The 24,841-nt window shown below is 45.5% G+C and overlaps 2 protein-coding genes across 4 annotated transcripts in view; one reads left to right on the forward strand and one right to left on the reverse strand.

Moving 5' to 3' along the window:
* Positions 1 to 2,771: 2,771 nt before the first annotated feature.
* LOC144728723 (gap junction delta-2 protein-like) lies at positions 2,772 to 4,837 on the forward strand. Its single transcript, XM_078608330.1, has 2 exons — positions 2,772 to 2,842; positions 3,859 to 4,837. The coding sequence occupies exons 1-2, from the start codon at positions 2,772 to 2,774 to the stop codon at positions 4,835 to 4,837; spliced, it is 1,050 nt and encodes a 349-aa protein (XP_078464456.1).
* An 8,410-nt stretch (positions 4,838 to 13,247) lies between these two features.
* The window catches only part of LOC144728983 (gephyrin-like), a 69,731-nt gene continuing 58,137 nt past the window's right edge, over positions 13,248 to 24,841 (reverse strand). For all 3 annotated transcript variants that reach the window (XM_078608790.1, XM_078608792.1, XM_078608791.1), the window contains 5 exons: positions 24,095 to 24,168; positions 21,101 to 21,165; positions 19,894 to 19,997; positions 18,539 to 18,635; positions 13,248 to 17,890 (listed from right to left, as the gene is read on the reverse strand). In XM_078608790.1, coding sequence (XP_078464916.1) covers positions 17,757 to 17,890; positions 18,539 to 18,635; positions 19,894 to 19,997; positions 21,101 to 21,165; positions 24,095 to 24,168 — 474 coding nt within the window. In that variant the 3' untranslated portion in view covers positions 13,248 to 17,756. The remainder of the gene's footprint in view (positions 17,891 to 18,538; positions 18,636 to 19,893; positions 19,998 to 21,100; positions 21,166 to 24,094; positions 24,169 to 24,841) is intronic.

Consider the following 24,841-nt stretch of genomic DNA (forward strand, 5'->3'; position numbering starts at 1 on the left):
CCGCTGCAAGTCTCCTACAACCACTCCCCCATTGACATAGTTTGTTGCTTCCTCTTAGTATCTTTCACGCGACGGTCAATGGTATAGTGTATAGGCTGATTGTATAATAATAAATAGTATACAATTGTAATGTTTAATACAATGTATAAGGTAATATATAGTATCGTAATTGTATAGTGAATATACAGCAGTGTGATATACAGTAGGGTGGGTAGAATAATACATAGTGTAATATTACAATGTATAGTCGAAGGTATAGGGTGGTGTATAGTAATACAGTATATAATTTAATGTTGGGTTTGTCTATGGCAGTATATAGTACGGGGTAGACCCGTGTGATGTAAGAGAATAAAGTTTAGCTGGAAGCATATTATATATTTTGCGACATAGAATTGTAATGTATTACTTACTGTTAGTAGCTCAGCTTATTGGAGAGTATATTTAGTATACTGATGATACTATGTAGTTTATACTTTAGTTTTTTACGTGGTGGTTCAGTTACTGCAGCTACATACTATTAACATTTCTTCCCTTTATTAATGCTACCCCTATCCCCTCCCTTTGATGCTGCTAATCGTGCATAATGCACGGGCATAATATGACTTTGAAAACCCCCCGCCCACCTCCTACGCATTTCACAAGTAGTACTAATCCCATATCTGCATTTCCCATAAATATGCTAAATTCCTCTTGATATGCAAATTATTTTGTCAAGGCGCTCTTCACCCTCCAATCCAGCTTAAATATACGCTCCAAGCCTGGGGTGTTTCATTCAGACTCTTCCCGACAGACCTGTTCTTCACCTGAGGACGGCTGCTTGCGTTGTGGCCGAAACATCGTGAGAATTACTTTATTATGTTTTTTTTTTCCATTCTACGTGACTTTACCAAAAGAACCAAGAAGATGAATCCCTGCATTCACGAAAGCTTTAAATCGAAATTTAAGTCTTACTGTGTATATATTCTTTGGGTCTTTTGGTAAAGCCACGTAGATATAAAAATAATAAAATAATTACAAATATTAAAATCTTACTGTTTCGTTCCTGATATAAAGGCGTAGATATGGTGACCACCCTTCTGCACTCTTGCACAATGTGGGGGGGGAAGGGATTACTGAGGCAACTTACATTATGCATGTACATTATGCGAGCCCTTTGAACTTTTTCTTCCTGTCTATTGTGTTTATTAAAATAGCCCTACCAATGGTAATCACTATTGAAGTACGCTGCCCTTTGTAGGCATGTATTTGAATAATGTATTATTTGATTATTCGCTTCCACGCAGCACTAAGACGGTAGCTATCCGAACGGTTAAAGTTATTTTGATATCTTCCAATTTCGCTAGATTATCTAATTAGTCTTGGCCAGCAGTAGCTAGTTTTGCACAAAACTTCACATTATCAGTTGCACTATCAGCAGTAGCAGAACACGCGTGCCAACGAGGACACTCAATTGATTTTGATAATGTTGAAGTTTGAAAGTCGCAGAGGTGTGGACTCGAGTCATGTGACTTGGACTCGAGTCAGACTCGAGTCATGAATTTGATGACTTGCGACTCGACTTGGACTTGCATAACAATGACTTTGTCCCACCTATGAGATGTGGACTCGAGTCATGTGACTTGGACTCGAGTCAGACTCGAGTCATGAATTTGATGACTTGCGACTCGACTTGGACTTGCATAACAATGACTTTGTCCCACCTCTGGAAAGTCGTAACACAGTGTGACCCTGGCACTTCATGGCAAACATAGTAGCACATCGAAACGCTATCGCCAAGTTAAATATGCCTCTGCTTGTTTGTACACGATTACCTACCAACAAAGTCTTGGGTTTATTTGATAACGGTTTTGCTCGACTTGCCACAATTATACCTCGCACCGTCACCCGTGGGTGATTCCTCTTCACGTGAGCAACGGGGTGCAAGTCTTGGGGCTTAGCAAGCTGATGATTTCTATCAACAGGTACGAAGTACTGACCCCAATATCAGACGTTCAGTGAGAGGATCCACAAGACTGGGCCCAACACAAGGCAGGCGTCCACCTCACAACCTGCAGCATCCAACAGAAGGAAGGAATCAATAGCCAAGTGTGTGGTGGCATTGTCACCACAGGACGTGGTGACCTCTTGACCTCCACCAACAAAGAGTGTCTGTGTGTGAACGGTGGACATGAATGAGAGCGGTGGATGTGTACAACAGCTGATGTGGACGTTTGTAAATGTTGTCATCGGCTGGAGAGGACGTGAGCTTGAGATCCGTGTAGTGTTTGGGAGAGCGTGGCGCTCTGGATGCCTCTCATCCTGTGTGGGGAGAATGGTTCGCTGTCGTCCGTTGCTTTGGACAGAAACGGCTTCGGTTGGGAATGTGTCCATCGGATACAGTTCTGCTGAATATGACAATTATAAATGGAACATTTCCTGTAAAATGTAAACAAATAATTTCCTTGTACAGAAATAGACGGATTTGATAGTGTTAAATACATATAACGTTTTCTTTCATTCGCACACATGTATTTCTCTTTTAAATTGCATTCTACGATTTGTCAGATTCCAATGCTATATATAGCCAAGCTTAGGATAATCTGGGTAGCAGAGAGTGGCGCACACTGTAATAAACTGAGGCTGAGCAGCAGCAGATCATCATCACCACGATGGACATTGAACAACGGCAACGATGAGGGTCGCGTGAAGTATCCAGCTTCCTACGATCCTAACAGCAGCAACAACAGCAGCACCGTGCTGGCCGCATCACTGGACGAGAGACAAAGGCGGCCATGGGGGAGTGGACGATTCTGGAGCGACTGCTCGCTGCAGCCGTTCAACAACACGCGACGATGATAGGGAGGTAAGGCTCAGCTGGTGGTGACTGATATAACCTCTGCAACGTACGTGATCATATTGTTCGCATTATTGGAAGGTGGGAAACCCAGATGATGTTAGTTGCGGATAAATACGTTCTTGGACGCCCACCTAAAGAAATGGTCATCGTGTTCGCTGGCTGCCTCAGTCGGTGGCACTCTTGAGCGGCGGCAGCATTCCATGATTTGAACACAAACGTGAAGTAAACTTTTCACGCGGCCTCCGCAAGATGTAACATCGTTCAGAACGATATAGTCATATATAGTAATCTCTATAGTTATCCTTCAGTTTCCCCCGGCACTCGCTCCTTCCTCTTAACAGCTCTAGCGGTTTTAGTGTCTCCTCTGCCTTATCGCCGTTTCCCTCCTCTCAGTGCACTCCGAGCATGATCTTCACACCAATTTAGGTAAATAATTCAGTCAACTTTTTCTACGTGACATTTGCTTTGATATTCATCTTGGGGCCCAACTTTTCAGCTTCATTAATTTAGCGTATTTATCATATTTCCTGTTCATTCCTGAGGGTTATTAACATGGACTCTGTCATCGGCAAATGTGCAATTGTTATGTGTGTGCAACTTAATTGTATGATTTCAATTGTCTGGAAAAAACAGTGAAGAAGAGATACCATTGTGCGTAGCCTTTGTCGATCACGCAAACGCATTTGACTCACTGGCCAAACTGAAACACAGATGTAGAGTATACACATTTGAGATTGCATTAAAAAACAAATTCAAATGATAATGAGAGTCACACAAGGAGACGTGCTTTCACCAGCAACATTAGACAAATAAAATAAACTCCGTACAACATGAAATATTCTATTCGAAACTGTCACTTCCAATGAATGGGGTTTAATTGAACTGAAGGGCGGTGTGAGATTAGCAAAGTAATTGCCACTGCGTCGAGCCCGTTTGGCAAAGCGCGTTGGGCAAATCTGTAAGCGTGGCAGCGGGCACGGTGGAGCGTTCCGTCTCGACGCCGCTGCCGTCTTTCATTGCAGGATCCTACTGACCGTGGTGGTCATTTTCCGCATCTTGATCGTGGCCATTGTCGGAGAAACCGTCTACGGTGACGAGCAGACCATGTTCGTGTGTAACACTCTGCAACCCGGCTGCAACCAGGTCTGCTACGACAAAACCTTCCCCATCTCCCACCTCCGCTACTGGGTGTTTCAAATCATCATGGTCTGCACGCCGAGCCTCTGCTTCATCACCTACTCGGTGCACCAGTCCACCAAGCAGCGGGACCGATTCTCGATCCTCAACCCGCCCCTGAGCGATGCGCGCGAGAGGCGCGTCTCCTCCACGCTGCACCAGACCCTGGAGGGGGGGCAGGAGCCGCGGGCTGGGCAGCCCTTCTCCGTGCTTCGCCCTCACGCACTCGGCGAGGCCGAGCGGCGCTATCGACCCAAGAAACGCGACTACAGCAGGACGTTCAGAACGAGGATGAGGGCCGTCTTCGGCTGCCGCTCGGAGAGCCGTGGACACGGAGGAGGAGGAGGCGACGGTGGTGGTGGTGGCCTGTCGCGGGAAACGAATCCTCCGTCGGTGGTCACGAGGGAGAAATACGGCAGATTCTACAGACAGGAGAGCATCTCTCGCTTTTACATCCTGCAGGTTGTCCTGCGCAACGTGTTGGAGATCGCATTTCTCATCGGGCAGTACTTCTTGTACGGCCTCTACGTACCATCCGTGGTGGCGTGCGAGCGTCACCCATGCATCAGGCAGGTGGAGTGCTACGTGTCACGGCCCACCGAGAAGACGGTCTTTCTGCTCTTCATGTTCGGCGTCAGCGGCTTGTGCTTGGTGCTCAACCTCGCAGAGCTCAACCACCTGGGCTGGCGCAAGATCAAGGGGGCCGTGCAGGGTGTCCGGACTCGCAAGACGTCGTTTTGGGAGATTCGGCACAAGGACTTTGAGCATGCAATACGGACGCCTCGCTTCAGTCGCACGCACTCGAGCGAATCTGCCTACGTCTGATTACACAAAGCTCACAACGTCTCCCCCCCCCCACCCCGAAGTCAGATTTCCCCTTTGCGCACTTGCCATGGCACGAACCCGGTGCTGCATGCTTCTCCTGAGCCTGCACCAAAGCTTTGCCCATCGCGGGGTTTCTCGTCGCGAATTTGCCGAGGTTACAGCTCGCCGATGGCGCGGGCCCCCCCACTCGTCTCCCACGACTCAGCAACATCGCGGCCCCGCCCCCCCAACAATTCACGCGCTCTCAGCATCCAGTGGAAGTTGCAGGCTTATTTTCTTAACGTGCACGTGTCCAGTACTTTAGTGTTACACTATAGTACTGTATTGTAGTGTTACACTACATGCATTCTATACATTTACGATACGCGTTTTAGTCAAAACAGTAGAAAATATTAATCATAGTTTACGTTTTAAAAAATACTTTCTGTTTCACGTTTGGGTTGATGTAGGGCAGGGGTCGGCAACCTACGGCTCCGGAGCCGCATGCGGCTCTTTACGGGCTGCTACTTGACGATATGTACGTATGTACATAGATGCATTGCGGCTCTTGAAATACTGAATTTTGTACCGAATTGGAAAGAAATGGCTCTTCTTGTTATTTTGGTTGCCGACCCCTGATGTAGGGTAACATAAACACAATGAGGGGTGGGTTTTGTCGTATTCCGAACCGTGGACCAAACCCTCTGGTTTTACCATCTGCCTTTTGAGTTTTGCGAATCGCGGATTTGCCACTTGCGGATACTTTTAATAACGTAACCCCCCCACCCCTGGATGGGCAAATTTGGGTGTACACGATGACCACAACGACCACACTTGCGTACCAGAACACACCGCATAGCCTGGCCACGACACGTTCGCCTCCCCGCTCCCTGTGAGTGGGCGGGGCGCGACGTCCCCCCTCCACTCCCCCCTCCTCCTCGTCGGCCGCCTCTCGCCGGGCCCCCGCCGATCGGGTGATAGCCCCCCCCCCCCCGCGCTAGCGTACTCTCTGAGCGACAAAGCTAATTGGCTGGCTCACCACCGCCCGGGGTTATCTCGCGCACGCCCACGTACACCACCACGAATACGAAGGCGGCTGCGTGCACGCGCGCGCCCCTGCAGGCGCTTGTTTCACACAAAGGCGAGCGCTAAAGGGCTGCGCGAATTTGCGCGCGCGCCTCGCCGTTAATGCTATTGTTGCGGCGCAAACACGCACAGAGCGTCGGCGAGCGGGTTTCACTCACCCCTTCCCGCCCTAATATTCGAGCGGCGAAACTGCACGGACGCGTGAGCGTCGGCGGCAGTTTATGGTTTAATACACGCGCGCCTCGTCCACACCCTCAAATTACCAACACCCACACACACACAAATCACACTCCACCAATACTCTGTACTAATGTTTATTAACAGCGCGTTTAAAGAAAGTCTGTATTGCACCCACATTTAACACAATATTTGTACTGCACTGTGGTCAACCCGATAAGGTCGCTCCTGTGAATGTAACATAATATTCTATCCACTGTTGTCATGTCAGTTCACTCAACATTGGTGATGCATTATTTGCATGGTAGCTGGGTGGCTGTAGTTGCTACGAGGCAGCAGAGCCCTTTTCCAAGTAACGGTTGATCGCGCAGTGCCACAATCGGGAAGCTGCCAGAAGAAGCCAAGACTCAACTCCCCCGTCACCAACCCCGCGTGTGTGGAGTTTAGCCTCGACACCGCTGGCACTCGCGGAGCAAAAACCTCTCCACCTTGCGTTCATGGCAGGGACTTTGTGGCGCGCCATGGCAGGGATAGCCGGCACCTGGAGTGGAGGAGGCGGGGGGACCAGGGGCCACGAACCGAAGAGGCACGGGGCTACCAGCCCTGGACCGCAGCTCATCTCTGCGACTACCACGAGTTGAAGGTGCTAGAGCCTGCCAGGGATGGAGCCTTGCTCCTGAGTGTAATGCCACGACCACGAAGCTGCCCGGAGGAGCAGGGCAGCCTCATCCTCTACCACACGCACACGCGGGCATAAGGCCACAGTTGGGACTTGATGGGCCAGCGTTTCTCTCCCTGAAAGTGTTCATCCTCGGCAGCCTAGCAGCAAATATTCTCCGAGCAGCGCCGAACCTATTACTACCCAATCCCTAAGATGCACCCCCACTCTATTACTTACCTCACAGACGCACTCACGGTGTCGCACGGACGTGGTGGGAGTCGGAGGGACGGCGATCAGAGAGGGCTCTGCCTAGGGTCGACTCGTAGCGACACTTTCTCGCGTCTCACGGACACTGTGAACGGCTGGCAGTCGGTCCGGACGGCTGAATGGCTGGAGAAGTCCCTTTACCGTTTCCCGCTCCCCCCTTTTATGCCCTGGGATTCCGAAAATGTAGGGTTACGTGACGTTTCAGTTTCATTTATTTGGTATAGCCCTGTGAGCCATTCGGCTCTTGAATCGGGTGCAACCGCAACAAACAAAAACATGAATAAGAAAACATCTTAAAGTAACTATGCGCAAACAGAAAAATCCAGGAAAAAACTGCAAAGTCTTCCAGAAAAAAAAGCACCGTACACCAACGCTGTGCAAAAATCCCAGTGGGATGTGAGTCAAACAACAACAACTACAAGACAACTTAGATTAAAGCCATCATTCTAACTCCATACTACAACAAACAAACATGGCCAAACCAAAACACTTTTCGAAATCACCAAAATAAAGCCATAAGCAATGTAACAGTGATCATAGGAACTGTGACCGAAATTTCACAATAAACGACATAAACAACATGTACTACCAAACCCTGTAGCCATAGCTGGCTGCATGAGTCACTTCACAACAGCAGGAGCATCAGTAAGAGTATCAACATTTTTTAAATGCACCTTTTAAATGCACGTCATCCTGCGCAGCCAATCGGGCACCTACCTTTCGATTTTCTAACGTTTCGCAGCCGTTACCTAGGGCATTACGTCACGCTACCCCCCCCCCCCGTCCATTGTCTCCGCACCCGCATTCCTCACCCCTGAACTCAGCCGGTAAACCCTGAGCGGCCGCCCGGCTCAATAGACACCCGCGGTGTCCACGGGGATTTCTCTCCCACCTCCTCGTCTGCGCTGCCTGCGTAACATTTTACCCTGGCCACTCCCCCGTGCTGTGAGCGTTTCACTGCGGTTAGCCCAGTGAACTTATGTACGCCCAGATAAGGTTAAGCCAATTTAAGGGGGGCCGCAATGTAATTTGGCCTGGGGGGGGGGGGGTCGGCCAATCTCCTGGCACCGGGAAACCGTTGGACATCTCCGCTAGGGGCTCTTCGGGTGAAAACCCATGGTGCCAAGCGATCCCCCACCGGGACCCTACGTGTGTGCGTGTGCCCAGCGTGTGTGTGCGTTCGGGGTTGCAGCGCTTGCGGAGTGGCTTCGCGGTCGTGGCACCACATTCTCTTTCAAGCGAGGCAGAACAAATGTTGAAGAATAAGTGTTAGTGAGCATAGATAGTAGAGGCAAGTTGGTTGGGGTTTTCCACTCCTCAATGCCCCCCGAATTCTAGTCTTTATAAATGGTAGTGAAGTCCTATCGTAAATTTTCTGCCTTACTCTGTCTTAGAAACCACTCCAATAATGACTGATCTTTACTCCGAGACCAGAGGGAGACTCGTTGGGCCAAATTAATATCTAATGCACCGCTCAAGCCCTTTACCAAGCTAATATTCAGGACCAACCCCCTAAAATCTTAGACACACAAAGTAAATTGATTGGTACCAAAGACCAAAAAAACCTCACATGGTTCTCATTTATGCTCTGCTAAATACCCGAACACCAGGAATCGCATAACTTCGCAAATAGTCTTGGGTATTCTCCTATTTAAATCACAACTTGATGCTAAACTGTTGATTCTGCATGACTTCACTTGTGATTGTATTTGGCACATATCCTTGTCTGTTTACATCATAGTACAATAATAACTCAAATCTATTTTAATGTTTCTTTAACTTTTTTTTACGATTACACGTTTTTAAAAAGTAATTTGTCCAAGTTAATTTTAATTCCAAGAAATGTACTTTAATATTGGTTTGTGAACTCATGCGGTAAGGTTTAATTTATTCTCGACCATGGTTGTTTTTGCACTGATTTCTATTTGATTCATTGTTGTACTTGCTTTTGTCCTTTCCATGACCCACGACCCTAAGGTGCTACCCAGGTCCCTCATGCAAATAAGACGACCTTACTATTTTGCCTTCTCACATGATAAAAAAAATAAACTTGGAGCTTGGATTGTCTGACATGTATCACACGTTTTGTTTCAGACACACCGAACCTATCTCACTTCCTTGCAGTAGATTTCTGAAGGAAAAAAAGTAACTTTTCATTCAGAAAGCATCGAATTACATCTCAATTAAAGCATTTACATCTGAAGACGAATAGTGTTGTAATATAACAACTGATAGCGGACCCTGGCCTATCAGATCATGTTGCTGTATTTTTCTATTTTTATTTTACCCCTGCCATCTCTGCTTTGCATAATTCCATCAATTTCATAACATAAAGGACAATACTCTAACACTCGTGTCTGATAATTTACTCCATTCCCTGCGTTAGTCAACAAGCTATCTTTGTATTTTATTGGATGATCTCACTCGGTTGTACAATCCAACCCTTTGTGATATTCTGGATTCCTTGGCCTCCTCCCCTTAAACAAATAAGATTTCGAATGGCCCTCAATCAGGACAACAGTGCGTAAAGCTGAGCAACACTTGGAGAAAATCAGGCCTTGCTGTGTTGATCGGCGCACTTTTGGAGCGCAACAAACTGGCTACCGACATGCCCTGGCTCAAGCCAGCTCAGTTGTTTTTCTTAACTCATTCCCAGTCGCCCCAACAATCCAGGATACTTTTTTTCTACCATTACTCAGATGTTAAAACACCCTCCACAAGCAAATACAATTGTCTCCATCGAACAATGTAACACACTGCTTGGGTAGTTATTCCTCGACACAATTAAAGCCACCCGTCATAATCTGCGTGTGTTATCCTTAAACAGAGCCGCCACCAATTCTGCCCTCCCTTGCAGGGCACTATCCTGGCTTGCTTCAATACATCCGATGTTACAGCTCTGGATGCCAAATCTCGACCCACCTTCTGCTCTCTGGACCCTTTTCCAGCCAAACTACTTCGTTGTAATTTCACCATGTTCTGTCTATTTGTTACCCACCTCTTGAACATACCACTCTGCTCTCGCTCAGTCCCCTCTCTTCAAACACGCTGTTGGCACCCCTCTCGTCAAGAAACCAGGGCTTGATTTTGAACGACCTAACAACTATCGCCCTTTCCAAAACGATCTACCGATTTCCAGGAACCTTTCCAATCTGGTTTTCGGCCTGGGCACAGCACTGAGACGGCCTTGGTGAAGATACTTAATGATGTATTGACTGCCACTGACAATGGGCTCACCCAGCATTCTTACTCTTAGGTTTTTCGGTGTCATCTGGTCCAACCCATGTGAGACTAGGCTCTAAGGAAAGCTGTCTCGGGTGTGGACCAATCAACTTCAAGGTCAGTGCACATTATCAGAGTTGTGTTTTTTGTTTGCATTATGACTGCAGGTATTGTGGTCTATGCAAACATGACTCCTTGTAAAAAGGTGTCAGTTTTGTTGCCAGATAGAAGGGTAAAAAACCAATTATCATATTTTTACTGGCAAATGAGGTTCCAATGGTGTAAATTCTTACCCGAGCTCTCATACTCTGATGGTGCATTGTCTTTGAGTTGTGCGGCCTTTTGACGTCATCTGGTCCAACCCATGTGAGACTAGGCTCTAAGGAAAGCTGTCTCGGGTGTGGACCAATCAACTTCAAGGTCAGTGCACATTATCAGAGTTGTGTTTTTTGTTTGCATTATGACTGCAGGTATTGTGGTCTATGCAAACATGACTCCTTGTAAAAAGGTGTCAGTTTTGTTGCCAGATAGAAGGGTAAAAAACCAATTATCATATTTTTACTGGCAAATGAGGTTCCAATGGTGTAAATTCTTACCCGAGCTCTCATACTCTGATGGTGCATTGTATTTGAGTTGTGCGGCCTTTTGGCGTCATCTGGTCCAACCCATGTGAGACTAGGCTCTAAGGAAAGCTGTCTCGGGTGTGGACCAATCAACTTCAAGGTCAGTGCACATTATCAGAGTTGTGTTTTTTGTTTGCATTATGACTGCAGGTATTGTGGTCTATGCAAACATGACTCCTTGTAAAAAGGTGTCAGTTTTGTTGCCAGATAGAAGGGTAAAAAACCAATTATCATATTTTTACTGGCAAATGAGGTTCCAATTGAGAAATAAAACAATAAATCACGACGTTTCGGAGGCAACACAAGTCTCCGTCATTAGGTGGGACAGTTACAGCTAGATTTACTGGTTCAAGTTCTGATGGGAACCGAGTGCTGATTTTGATACTATCGACCACGTTGTTCTTCCTTGAATGCTTGGAGAAAATAATGTATAGGGGTGAATGGTACCGCACTATGCTGGATAATAACATATAGATTAAATAGCAAGCAATGTAATAGCTTGGGCAGCTCTGAAGTCCGCAAATAACAGTTCCATTTGTGTCCCCTAGGGCCCTGGGGTTCTGCATATGCATGACCATTCATCAATTAGATCTCAATTATCACTGTTATGCCGATGACACTCAACTTTTACAGACACCGCAAATTGAATCTTTGAGAACACATCACCCCCTGAAGGAGATACTAGAACCCCAGTTCTAGCATCACTTCACTGTTTGCAGTGACATTCCGTATTGAATTCAAGATCCCTATTTTTCTTCACATCCAAGGGCCCTAAATGATCTCGCACCTCCGTGTAGTTGAGAGATTTCTGCGCCCTACGGCCCAGCAAGAACTCTGAGCGAGGTTCTTCTGCATCCCCAGAAAGGGAGGGCTCAGTCCAAGGGTCGATCATCTGGGTCTTCGGCCTCCGTGGCTCCTGTATTTCAAGTCCTGCCTAAAAAACTTCTTTCAGAAGGCATCTTTTCCTATTTTAACTCAGAACCACGTCTTAACCACACACCCCTCCATTGTAATTGTACGTATGCATGTTAAACTTCTTTCGCACCGTACACAGTAGCTATCCGTGCTAATCTGAGGTGCGGGGGGAAGGACAAACTAAACACAACAAGCAGTTCTAAAGAAATTAGTTTTCAACTAATCTGAAAAGCGCTACATAAGCTATAATTATTAGCAGTATCACTTGGACAGGAACAACGGGGTTGGCTTTCAACACCGCAGTCCAGCAGTAGAGACAGCATGGCCTCTGCTCGTCGTGTACCCGGCCCTTGTGTACCCCAGCCGTGCACTGCTGGTAATCCCGAGATGGGTTCATCTCTCTCCGCACCCCACAGGCTGAGGCGGGTGGGGAGGGGTTTGTTTGCTTTTGCACCTTGAGTTACGGAAGAGTTCAGATTCACCTTCGGTAGTAAGTTACCTCGCGGGGCTGGGTCTTTGTTCACCGAACGGTTCTTACGGCACCGCGGTCCGTAACTCAGAATCGAAGTTCATTTATCTGAAGGCGGTTTCAGGTCGAGCTCCGCTTTCCTTACAGGGCCCGAGGGCCGTGTCACACGGAACATCCCCATGTCTCTCTCTCACCTGGGAAAAGGTTTGCCGGCTAGGCTGCCGAGGATGAACACTTTCAGGGAGGGAAGCGCTGGCCCATCGAGTGCCAACTGTGGCCTTACGCCCGCGTGTGGTAGAGGATGAGCAGCTTCGTGGTCGTGACATTACATTCAGGAGCAAGGCTCCATCCCTGGTAGGCTCTAGCGCCTTCAACTCGAGGTAGTCGCAGAGATAAGCTGCGGTCCAGGGCTGGTAGCCCCGTGCCTCTTCGGTGCGTGGCCGCCTGGTCCCCCCCCGCCTCCTCAACTTCAGGTGCCGGCTATCCCTGCCATGGCACGCCATGAAGTCCCTGCGCATGAACGCAAGGTGGCAAGGTGGAGAGGTTTTTGCTCCGCGAGTGCCAGCGGTGTCGAGGCAAAACTCCACACACGCGGGGTTGGTGAGGGGGGAGTCTTGGCTTCGTCTGGCAGCTTCCAAATTATGGCACTGCGTGATCAACCGATACTTGGGAAAGGGTCTGCTGCCTCGTAGCAACTACAGCCACCCAGCTACCATGCAAATAACGCATCACCAATGTTGAGTGAACTGACATGACAACGGTGGATACAATATTATGCTACATTCACAGGAGCAACCTTATCGGGTTGACGCCAGTGCAGTAGAAATATTGTGTTACATGTGGGTGCAATACAAACTTAGAAAATCCATTGTGTTAATGCATCGACAGTAACTCATTCATGTTGAACGCAAATACTTTTTAAAACACACTTGCTGAGCAGAGGCGCACGAAGCCCCAAAATGTCAAGCGGCCAGCAAACCAGCAGCAGCTCCATGAAATGTTGTAACGGTAGGGAGTTGTACACGTTTATTGAATTGAGCGATGTCATAACGAGCTAAGGAAAAGAGACGATGGAAGTCCTGCCGTGGGGCAGGTGCGAGGGAAGAAGCAGGGTTGTGATCACGGCGCTGACGAGACGAAGAGTTCGGGAACAACAAAAAGCAAACCGTCAAGTCCCGATAACTCTTGTGGACCCGTATTTCCCTGTAGCACTGAGGTCTGTACAGGGGGAAGATAACGATGCACGTGGAAGGGGGACACATCGTAACGCCGTGATAGTCTGCCATAAACATTAACGTGGCACTACAAGACAAATCACCCCGAGTTCAAAAACCATGTTTACTCTGTTAATTATTTCAAATGAGAAAAGCACTCTGATATATAATTACACATACAGTGTTAATTTGTAAGCGGTGTGTAATAAGTTGAAGTTACTCAAGGAAAACAGAAATGGTACCCATTACTGTTATTTACGCAGGGCATGGGCACGGTTTATCCCGATTTAGACCAGATGCCAAATCTTGCTCTCAATGGCATCTGTAATGCCAGAACCAAACTTCGTGTTTATCTCGTACTGAGTGAGGACCTTGCTGAGTTTACCGGGTTTGGCTCAGAGTTCAGCTAATTTTCACTGGGCAAGCATCACTCCGAAAATCACAAGAACAACATGTTCAACTCATACAGTGGGTAACACACCAGAACTGGAGTATAAAAATAAGTTTGTAGAAATTAAACAATATATACGTAATTTAAAATACTGGTACACTATAACATGTATGTCTTCATTATGAACAACAAATAATGCAGTTTCAATAAGGAATGCAATTAAACTTAATATGACATTGCCAAATCTGTACATTTAGTGTTTCTATGTTTTGGTTTTCCTAAAGAATACCAGGAACACTGGAAGATTTATCTTATATTGACCTAATGATTACGCATTTTCACCTGGAGCTTCAAAGCTGCATGCTATACTGTTATTGGTCAACAACACTTACAAATAAAAATATCAACTTATTGCAACTTATACTGAAGGCATTTTCATTTGGTCTCCAGAGCCTTTCCAACAATATTTGCTTAAGTTTCTTAAATGAAAAAAAAAACATTCGGACTGCTACTGGAAGTGTGACACTGACGACCAATACGATTCATAATTACGTATCTTTCCAGCGTAGTGTCATTGCGAAGTCAAACTCTGGTGTGATTGCCTTTCTACAGACCGGATTTGCTGAAAATAATGCCAAATGGGACGTATTATGGTCATGTAAAAACTTGATGTTTGGCTTTGTCGGGTGGAGGAGGATATACCACGTCATTTGACGTTATACTTATGCGATATAACCCCCCAAAAACCTATTATAAATACAGCACTATGTAAACTTTGCATTGTTCACTAACATTTACCCCAAAATAGCACAGTAACATGCTTAATTTGAGTCATTGCAGTATTACGGAAGCTGGTATAATGCTGCAAAAGCAATTAAAGTGATCGGCCTCAGAAAAGCGATCGCTGGAAAATATTTCTCACGTCACAATGTTAAGTGCTGGGTGATTCAGGCCAGATCTATACACATTCAGAAATTCCAGGCCTTCAAATATATATTTATCACTGACAGAAATATCCTGACATTCAGACAATTTAGTGACTTGCAATCACACGTGCAGCTAAGTGTGAGTGCGCGATCACGAGTCCTCCACTCTTAAGAATTTGCCTTTGGGGTTAGCGATGCCGTCATTGTGATGTCATTCCACGACATGGCGCATCACGCTTCCCTCGTGACGTCACTACATACGACGTCCTCTCCTCGTGGGGCCTGGAACGTAACACGTTACATTGCTCATTAAATACAAACACATTTCCGCGTGACTTTTCCTCCTGGTTCAGTGTCGCTGTGTTGCGATCTTGTGTCTATCGTACAGGGACAGATTTGAGAATGGGTCTAAATCAAATAATCAACTTTGGTCAAAGACTGTGGATGCCTTTCACAAGTCAATAGCAATCCTCCATTGGTCCTTTGCGCAGGACGTGTTTGAAACCAACAACATGTGGGTAATCCTTGAGCTTTGAAAGATACCTGAATGTCAAATATGACGGGACCCAATGAAAATGTTGATGGAACAATTTCACGGAACCATTTTTTTTAAATCCATGGCGCGTGTAGAGTAATCTATGTCCCCTATTTGTACTGTGTTGCAGGCTATCACACGCGGGCAGTGCAGAACCTCTGAGATGTACATGATTTGGGCAAGCTTCGTGAATCCCATTTTAATTGAAAAGCACAAAATAACCCCCCCCCCAAAAAAATACTGTACCAATTTTACCTCACAAATAGGTTTTGAGTCTGTGTAAATGTTACTATTTCAGCTCCAAGATCACAACTAGTTTCTCTGAAAATGAGATCCCCTTCTTGTTAAGCTAGCACCATCATTTTCAAATAGATATATGCTTAAATGTCAATAAAAATGTAAACATTCACAAACTGGCAATTTCGTTAAGTCGGCTTTCTTGAGTTGTTAAACGTCTGAGAGATGAAGGGACACATGTTCAAACTAAATCATGGAGACGAACAAGAGAACAATGCAGACAATTATAGGCTTGAAATACATTCTCAGCCAATATTTGTAAAACCAGTCTTGTACTCAAAACAAGTATGGATCATAAATGTGTTTAATGGTGTCGTCATTTACAGATGTTACCGTGAAATGTGTACATTTACGCTGCGTGATTGATGGCCAACACTGAAAGAGTTGCACTTGCTATATAACACAGCATCATTGTATGCAGCCATTACTATCTTCACTTGTTTGGGATTTAATCTTTGCTGTTTTTGAAATGTACAACATTGAATGCAACATCTTTAAATCAAAAGTAAAGGAATTCATAAATATTTAAATAAACAGAACAAAGATCCCCCCGTGTAGCCTGAACAGACAGTTGGGGCAAGTGCTGTTAGTGAACACCTATGAAGGCCGGCACGACACACAAAGGGGTGGGTGGCCAGCACCACGCCCGGCCGCCTTTGTCTCCCTAGTGGCGATGTTTACATGTCGCACCACTCATTTGAGGCTGAGTTGACCTAGGGGAGGCCCAGGACCGATTCAGATAATCGTCACTGGTGTTGGTGGCCATGAGCGGGAATCGAACTCGGGTCGCCGGGTTCGTAGCGCAGCACGCTAACCGCTGCGCCACCGGCCCCCCACAAATAAACACGCACGCGCGCGCACACACACACACATGTCTAACGTAACCAGTGAGCTGCTGGGTGAGTGGACCACTGTGCAGGCATCTACTGAACACAGGTTGCCACGGGGACCGCTGCCGATCGAGGAGGTCGCTATTGCGCAATGAGGAAATGTACATCCTTACGAAGCAGTACTTGTGCAGTAGTAGGTTTGTAAATCAGGAATTCAGTTCATGTAGAAAATCCCCCAATAAAACGGTCGGGTTTCTGCGTTGACAGGATCACTATCATCATTGTGGGAGGGGTCAAAATTAAACTGCACCAATGTTGTACTATACTGCACTAAAATCCACGTGCGTGCATGTGTACTTACAAACCGGCACATTGCCTTTGCTGTTACAGTAATTCACAAGATTTGTAACCTCTCAGTACAAGTTAATTATAAGTTATATGTGTACAATAATTATATTTCATATACCATAAATATATAAATTCAAGTGAACACTATTTAAACAGCATAAACATCGTGTCCTTGTGTTGCCCCGTGTTATATCATATATATTACTCCCTTGACAAAAATATGAGTATCTGCAGATAATGCTGAGCATCGATGTAGCACTCTGTATGCAGACGGAGTTTGAGAGGGCCCAAGAGCCATGCACTTACACTCCGTAAAGGTAACGAATCCTGCAGCAGCAGCAGCAGATGATGATGATGATGTACAATCAAGCTAATCATTTAATTTAAATTCCTCTGAACATACTTCTTGAGAAAGATCTACCACACACTAGATTAGTATAATATGTACTCTATTTATATACTGTATATATGCTAAAATTATCCTTTACCTAAACATTGCATAAATGAGCTAAAGCTGTCGATGAGCATGTGATTGGCTCCATCAGTTAGAACGCATCAGCACCCTGGAGGCGTTTAGAGGCATCAAACCAATTCAAGCGGCTCTGGGTGTGCGCTAATCAAGGGACAAACAGCTCTCTACGCTAACATGTTCACGCAGGTTCATTATTTGACTTGAAAACTAAATGTGTTAAATGAATAATCCCTGTCGAACGTGTCAGACATTTCATAGGGAACCCCAAATTTAGTAACATTGACCTATTTTGGATTATAATAGCGTAATAAGTGTAAATATATCTATGAAACATTCATTGTTTTCTACCTGATTATTTAAAGCAAGGGGTTGCTAACTAACTATATAGTAAAGGATATACAGTAATAAATAATTAAAGTACAGCATGTAGTATTTGCAGATACATGGTGGACATGCAGTGCATGCACAGCGCGCTGGCTGGGGATGAGGAGGCAGGGAGGGGGGTGATCACAACCTTCCGATGACCATCACATCAACCACCTCCCCCTTATGCAGTTCCAGGTACTGCTCAGTCTTGGGTGGCAGCATCAGCAGCCCGTTGGCGCTCCGCATGCTCAGCACGTGGCAGTTCATCTGGTTACCTGCAGGGACATTCAAGGCCGCCACACGTCAATGCTGTTCGAAAACAAATAAGCAGGTGGAGAGTTCAGGCCGTGGCCATACTTTTTAACATTCGTCTTGCTAAAATCCTGGTACGTATGTACATATGTTGAACTTCTTTCACACCGTACGTAGCCAACCGTGTTAATCGGAGGAGCGGAGGAAGGACAATACACTAAACACAAAAACAATTTTAAAAACAGTTTTCAATCTATATTTAAAAGTGCATAGCTCCAGTGGGTTCCTAATATCGGAAGGAAGAGCGTTCCAGTCGGCCACAGAAGCAGATCTGAAAGCGAGCTATGCGGTGACCATCTTCGTTCGACGACGAGCCAAAAGCCTCTGCGAGGATGGCCAGAGTTCGCGTGATGGTTTATGCTCCTTGACGAAATCAGCGAGGAATCGTGGTTCATTTGTGGCAAGCACTTTGTGTGTAATGAGTGTGACCTTATAATATATTCGTTCAGCAACTGGAAGCCAATGCAACTCAGCGAGCACTGGACGGACATGGTCAGATCTTGCAATAAAATACCATAAGTGACCTCAAGTGTAAAATCTTTAAAGTGCCCAAAAGTACGCAGTTTACTAAATAAACTGTATGTTGTGCTGGACATGCGTTGCGAATGTACCTGTGCTCTGGGCCCAGGGTAGTGGCTCTTGGTGGTGCCAGGTCAGGATGCAGCGGTGGTACTCTGGACGAGGATCCAACTTCACATCACAAGCCAACTGTGAACATCACGAGTAGCACCACAATAAGCCTTGTGCTGTCACACAACGAGTAGTTAAAAAGATACAAAATGTACTCTTCCTACCTTATCCCTATGACTGCTGATATGCACCTGTCATACGAAATCGTCCTCTTGACAATAAGTGATTGAGCATTAAGCTGAGCCGACTGTTTCCATAATCGTCATAAAACATGCGCATTTCCTTATTGCAGCCATTTCTAAACATTGCCGCAAGTCAGTTGTCAACACATTCCAGGTTCCTTCTTCCATAAATTTCACTTCACAAAATAAACAATAACAGCTGGTCACTCTTTTAAGGAGCAGTTATGCAAGGTGCCCACTGCCCCACCCTTGATCATGTGACACGTCTGCGCCTGGTGAGAGTCTGGGAATGAGACGGTGCACGAGCAGCATGCTCTTAGCTATTTTTAATGAACTTCTCTTGGCATAACTTAGATACTTGTTATATTTACTCTACTGAATCAACCTCAAATTTTTGTACTATTTATTTTAGTGATACCGAGCTGACAACAGCGCGTGATACGCCGCTTGGTTGAGCTTTCATTTGTGGCCAGGATTTTTTCTGAAAAGGAAGCTAATAGTTAAGTGGGCTTTACCTGGAAAAATAAACATTTTTTGTTTTATTTTTTGTAACGTATTCTTCGGGTCTTTCGGTAAAGTCACTTCATCAGGATGACGACCGCTTGTGTTGCGATCGGAACGTCGTAGTTTTTCGTGATTTTCCTTGAAGCTACCTACGTGACTTTACCGAAAGACACAAAGAATATGAATTCCTGTAGTCACGAAAGCTTTAAGTCAAGATTTGTGTGACTTGTTTACCTTTCCTATACTTTACACTCCTATCGTGTTTTTTTGTACTGTTTGTTGTTGTAACGTTCTGACCCGCCCGCTTACTGGGAATCTGTGAAAAAGAGCTTTATAGCTCATCGGATTCCTCCTCCAGTATAAATAAATATTCTGATTCTAATAAGCACAAATAACAAAAACACAAAGCGCTATGAGGAAGGGCCGTTACCAAAAACATCGCCTGTTAAATATAAATACTTCCCTTGCACAGTTATTGATAACCGCATTTTCACAATTTCTTCTCACAGATGTACAAACTGCGAGAGAGGCAAATATTGCACAACAATTAAAACTTGAGCGTGTGAAACAGATGTCTCGAGAGCCTTGGCCCACTACTGGAGTGCACCTTTGCTGATATCACACTTCAATCACACGCCCCCCCCCCTTACCCTTGCTTTGAGGATCGTGGGACGCGGATCAATGATCCCTTGCATCTTACGCAGCGCCGGGATGACGAAGAGGTTGCTTGTGATGATGGCAGACACCGGATTTCCTGTAATGAGAGGGCCGCACTTATGGGCAACAGACACACAGACTATTGTGGAATCGTACCTGGCTATGGCTTGCCAATTGGAATGCGTGAGGTAAATCTTTTTCAAATTTGAAATAAAACAAAAACAGAATATTATCACTATATTATTCCGATTCGGCAATAATGGCGAGATGGAACACTCTATATTCTGGATAAATATATAGTAAGTTTATCTCTCGCGTTGTTACAGTCATTGGTTTCCCTTCTCCTTTCCATCCACTTTTCATTATCATCATGTTTGAAAGTGCCTTTAAACAATACATTCAATTTGAATCCACTTTCAAAACATGGAATTCACAATTAAAATGCAGACACACGTGTCATAGTTCACACTCCATATAAAGGAGTACAACAAACGCTGTATTAACGTGTACAACAATTATTAAAGTGTACAACAATTATCAACGTGTACTGTACAACTACAGGGTGGTCAACAAGTCTGGAATCATAGGGGAAAATAACGAATTCATGTATTTTTTTTGTTTGTGCAGGCCCAAGAGCTATCTGAGTAGTAAAGAAGAACGAGTCCAGATAATTCCACTCGTAGGAAATCGGAGTCAGAGGGAGGTCGCCGTTGAATTGAACAGACTGCATAACACAGAGCAGTGTTAGCAAACTTGTTGCAAAGTTAATGGGAATAGGATCCATACAACTTAACCCACGCAGTGGAGCTTCGACGAGATCCAACAATGATCACACAGCCACTGCCATCCTCGCTCATTTTAGCAGAAGTGTAGAATAAAAACGTTCGAATTGCCTTTTTTGTATAATTTTTCCTAGATTCTAGACTTATGGGACCCCCTGTACATATTAACGTGTACGTATTAATGTGTACAACTATGTATTAACATGTAAGTATTAACGTGCACAACAAACGTTTCTGAGTAAGGAGACTGAACACGCCCAAGGCTGATCTAATCTTCACGTGGATAGCTCACGATGTGTTCATCGTACGACCCAATTTAGCTTAAAATAATTGGGTACCCAGGCCTACCCATAATTTGATTACACGACTGTAATGCACACACACACACACAAGTGGATGTCTGTGCGCACCACATTACCGGGTAGTGCGAAGATTAGTTTGCGCATGCCGTGGATGTCCAGTGTACCAAACGTTGTGGGCAATCTGCAAAGAGAAACATCGCCGTGCCAGAAATAAACGGCACACGACAATACCAATGCAGCTGCTTTAACTGCTTCATATAACGTCAGAAAATCAGTAACCACCATTTTTTAATAAATTCAAAGCACAATCAGAGTCAAGGTCTTGTACTCCCTAAGGTTCATGCTGTAGAAACAATTATTCACTTTTTTAAATTTTAGTTAAGAGTAACGTTACAATGTTGCGTATTTTGTACCTCTCAAAGCAAATTAATGTGAAAATGATAACAGCGGTGCACGCCGGCACCAACAGCTGGGGCAAGCAGATATCACAGAAATACTGCCGAGACCTCTTATACGGACCGCAATTAACGAAACCTCAACAGGTGTTAGTAACAATGCCCTTCTCACCGCCTTCATCAGGCAAGGCCAAACTAAGGGTCTCTGCTGATTTTAAGTCCACCGCCACAATTGACAGCACATCGACAATAACCATCACAATTGGCCACGTGATGGTCATCACTGCGTATAAACCCCAAATAGCCATAGCCATCACCGCCTGTGACAGCACCCGCTTGCACGGCTATAGACGTGGGTGACTTCAACAGCCACCACACACGATGATGGGGCTACTCAGACAATGACGAAGCTCGAGAAATGGTAGTCGACACGAGACACCTCCCTTGCATACGACCCCAAACAGCTGGGCACGTTACACTCGGCCACATGAAAACAAAAAACTACAACCTCGACTAATGGTTCATTTGAAAGGACAATAGCAGACAGCTACGAATTACCACGAACAATTTTCGGCAAATTTTAAAACACCTAAAACAGACCGGCTGTCACACACATCGGGTTTATAGATACCGTTAACCTCCAAACCACGGCCACCCACGTTGGAACTCTCGGAAGGCCAAGTGGCCTGGCTGTGAATAAGAAACCGAAGCCCAATTGAAGAACCTGCAGCTCAAAGTCTGAAAACGTTGGGAAGATGTCACTGCAGACTTGGTTCCTCCACAACCGAAGTACCTCAAAAGCAACACAGCACAGACCACCAACAACCACAGTGAATGCCGTGGCTTCCCACACATTGTCGCAATCAAAAGGCACCAATTGACAAGTTCACCAAGTAAGCTGTCGGAAAACAACACCGCCATCACCGTAAGTCAGCTACCACAAGCAACAGATATAACGAGACCGTACAGCGAGGCACAGGGATATTATTGCCTGTGTCGTGAGTTCCTAAAAAAAAACGGCACTATACAAACAAAGGCTTGAAAACCTCTTCACCGTCATACACAGGATGGCCAACATCCCGACGGCAAGCCAGAGTCGTCGCCATTCTGGACCCGGCAAAGCCGCAAGACTCGTCCTCCAGCTACCGGCCAACGTCCCTCCTTGTCCTCCACCCCCAAGCTGATGGGATGTGCCGAGCTTGCAGACACACACCCCATTATTGATCCCCAACTACCACCCGATTGAGCCGGATTTCAAACTGATCATAGCTGCTGCCTTCGCCACCATCACCGAGGCTGGTTTCCAGTGTCAACAAAAAAGTGGCACGGCAATGATCAATGACGCTGTTTGGCATCATGGCCTACTGCTGAAGTCAGTCAACATCGTCAGATGTCATTCTACCGTACACCCAATCGACACGATGCTCAGAAACCACCACAAGCGCTTGTGCTCCAGCCTGGTCCGGCAGCTCATACGCAAAACTGCTAGATGCACAATTAAATGATGCAATGTGCATCGCAACCAGACCACTGAAACTGACACCAATCCCCTCGCTCCCTGTTCTCGCACACATTCTGCAACCAAATATCTGCCGAGACATGCAAACTGTAAGGGAGTTTACGAGATATCTTGCCAACCAACACCTCAAAAATGTACCTCACCACACCACCGACTCAAGTCCCAATGCCCCCTTCTAGTATCATCCCGTCACCATCCTAGATTCCCGCCCAGATCTGGACGAGCAACGCGGACGTTCGGATTAAACACCTTGTTCAAGACCCAAAACAACCTCCTGGCTTCGACATTCCTCCCAGAAGACACGTGTGTAACCATCATCAACCGCATCAGAACACCGACAGGCTTGATGCACACATCTCCTTCGTGAATGTAAAATTAAAGACACAAGCCACACAGGAGTGCACTTGTGGCCATGCAATCAAAACTAGGGACCATAGAGCAGATCATCGATTATCCAGCGGCTCCGGGGTTAAGGGGGCACCAGATTTTCAAAAACGCCGGATAATTGATCGCTAATCAATATTTAAAATAGCTTATTTTGAACGTTTTTTTGTGTTCATATTTGTTTACTATATCAACTTGGCATAAATAAACATACATATAGACAATAATAAATATCCTACTGTAAAAAGGTACTGTATTTATTGTACCGTACTTACCACTCCAATCTTGAAGACTCTGCATGGGGTGATGTACGTACTATGCGCTTGTTTCAATGACATGTGTTTGAAGATCGCCTGACTGATGCAGCCTTTGCAGTGGTTTTGCCGGTTTCGTCGCATCGGTCTGGGACCGCCGGATAATATTGGAAGCAGGATAATATCGCACGCCGGATATAATCGATGATCAACTGTACAGTAAATCACTGTGGTCTGGGCTCCTTCATTTAAAGAATATAAAAATACACGAACTCTCTCTTGAAGCCCCCTCGTCGCTATCAGACCTTGAATGTGGCATTCAGCTCTTGAACATATTGCTATAGAAAATCACTGTGCTGAATGGCAGGAAACATAACCGGCATGTATTTCACGCTGCACTCCAATTTGGGGAACGATATGCGAGCATAACTTGTGACCAGGAGTCACATCGAGCAGACAGCTGCAGATACCTAACATTACTCCCAAACCATATACGAGTGTACATCCCCTGGAACGTGTCACCACTGAGCACAGGGCACTGATGTAATTGTTCCTCACCCTGGCTTCATGAAGACTCTTCCAAAGTGGATCTGGGCATTGAGGTCAATGTCCAGTACCTGTTTGAAATAATCCTAAAGGGAAGGGAAATTCAAGGAAAAGTCATTAAGCGAGTTCCTGCTCATATGAACATCGAAGCTGTGCTCATCTCCCGTTTACGGCCCTCATTCCACATTCATCTGGTCGGGGCAAGTATATCCATAGGACAAGCCACTGTTGACTTCCCCACGACCGTGGAGGGATGAGAGCCTGAGCCAAACCCCAACCGGGAGTTGAACTCGTGAACTTTCCGATTGCGAGCCCCTCGCTCTACCGATGAGCAAGCTGGCTAACGGGAAGAATGTTTGAGAAACTTAATTACCAAGCATGTACGTAGACAGAAATTGCATTTAAAACATTTTTGGATGATGTTACAGGATACAACGTCGAATAAAAAATATATATAATTGATCAGACTATTTTTTTTTACTTTGAAAAGTATTGTTACATAAATACAGTATAATTTATCCTTAAATAATTTTCAGGATTATTTCATGAAGGTAAAAACATTAAAATAATGAAAGTAAAATAAAACAAAACAAAAATAAAATTCACGACGTTTCGGAGGCAACACAAGTCTCCGTCATCAGGTGGGACCGTCACAGCCGAATTAGCTGCATCAAGTGAAGCAATGATTCAAGATGTAATCCCTTATAAGCAAGTTGAAGGGAGGTGGAGAGGGGGAGGGGAGAGCTTATCAGGCTGTGG

Source organism: Lampetra planeri, chromosome 30 (assembly GCF_965212315.1).
Source record: "Lampetra planeri chromosome 30, kcLamPlan1.2.h2, whole genome shotgun sequence".
Taxonomy (NCBI): domain Eukaryota; kingdom Metazoa; phylum Chordata; class Hyperoartia; order Petromyzontiformes; family Petromyzontidae; genus Lampetra; species Lampetra planeri.

What these genes read in the sequence shown, in the direction of transcription:
- LOC144728723 (XM_078608330.1), top strand. Translation starts at nt 2,772, where the DNA reads ATGGGGGAGTGGACGATTCTGGAGCGACTGCTCGCTGCAGCCGTTCAA. An exon ending in CACGCGACGATGATAGGGAG is followed by an intron (nt 2,843 to 3,858) that starts GTAAGGCTCAGC and finishes CTTTCATTGCAG; the next exon opens with GATCCTACTGACCGTGGTGG.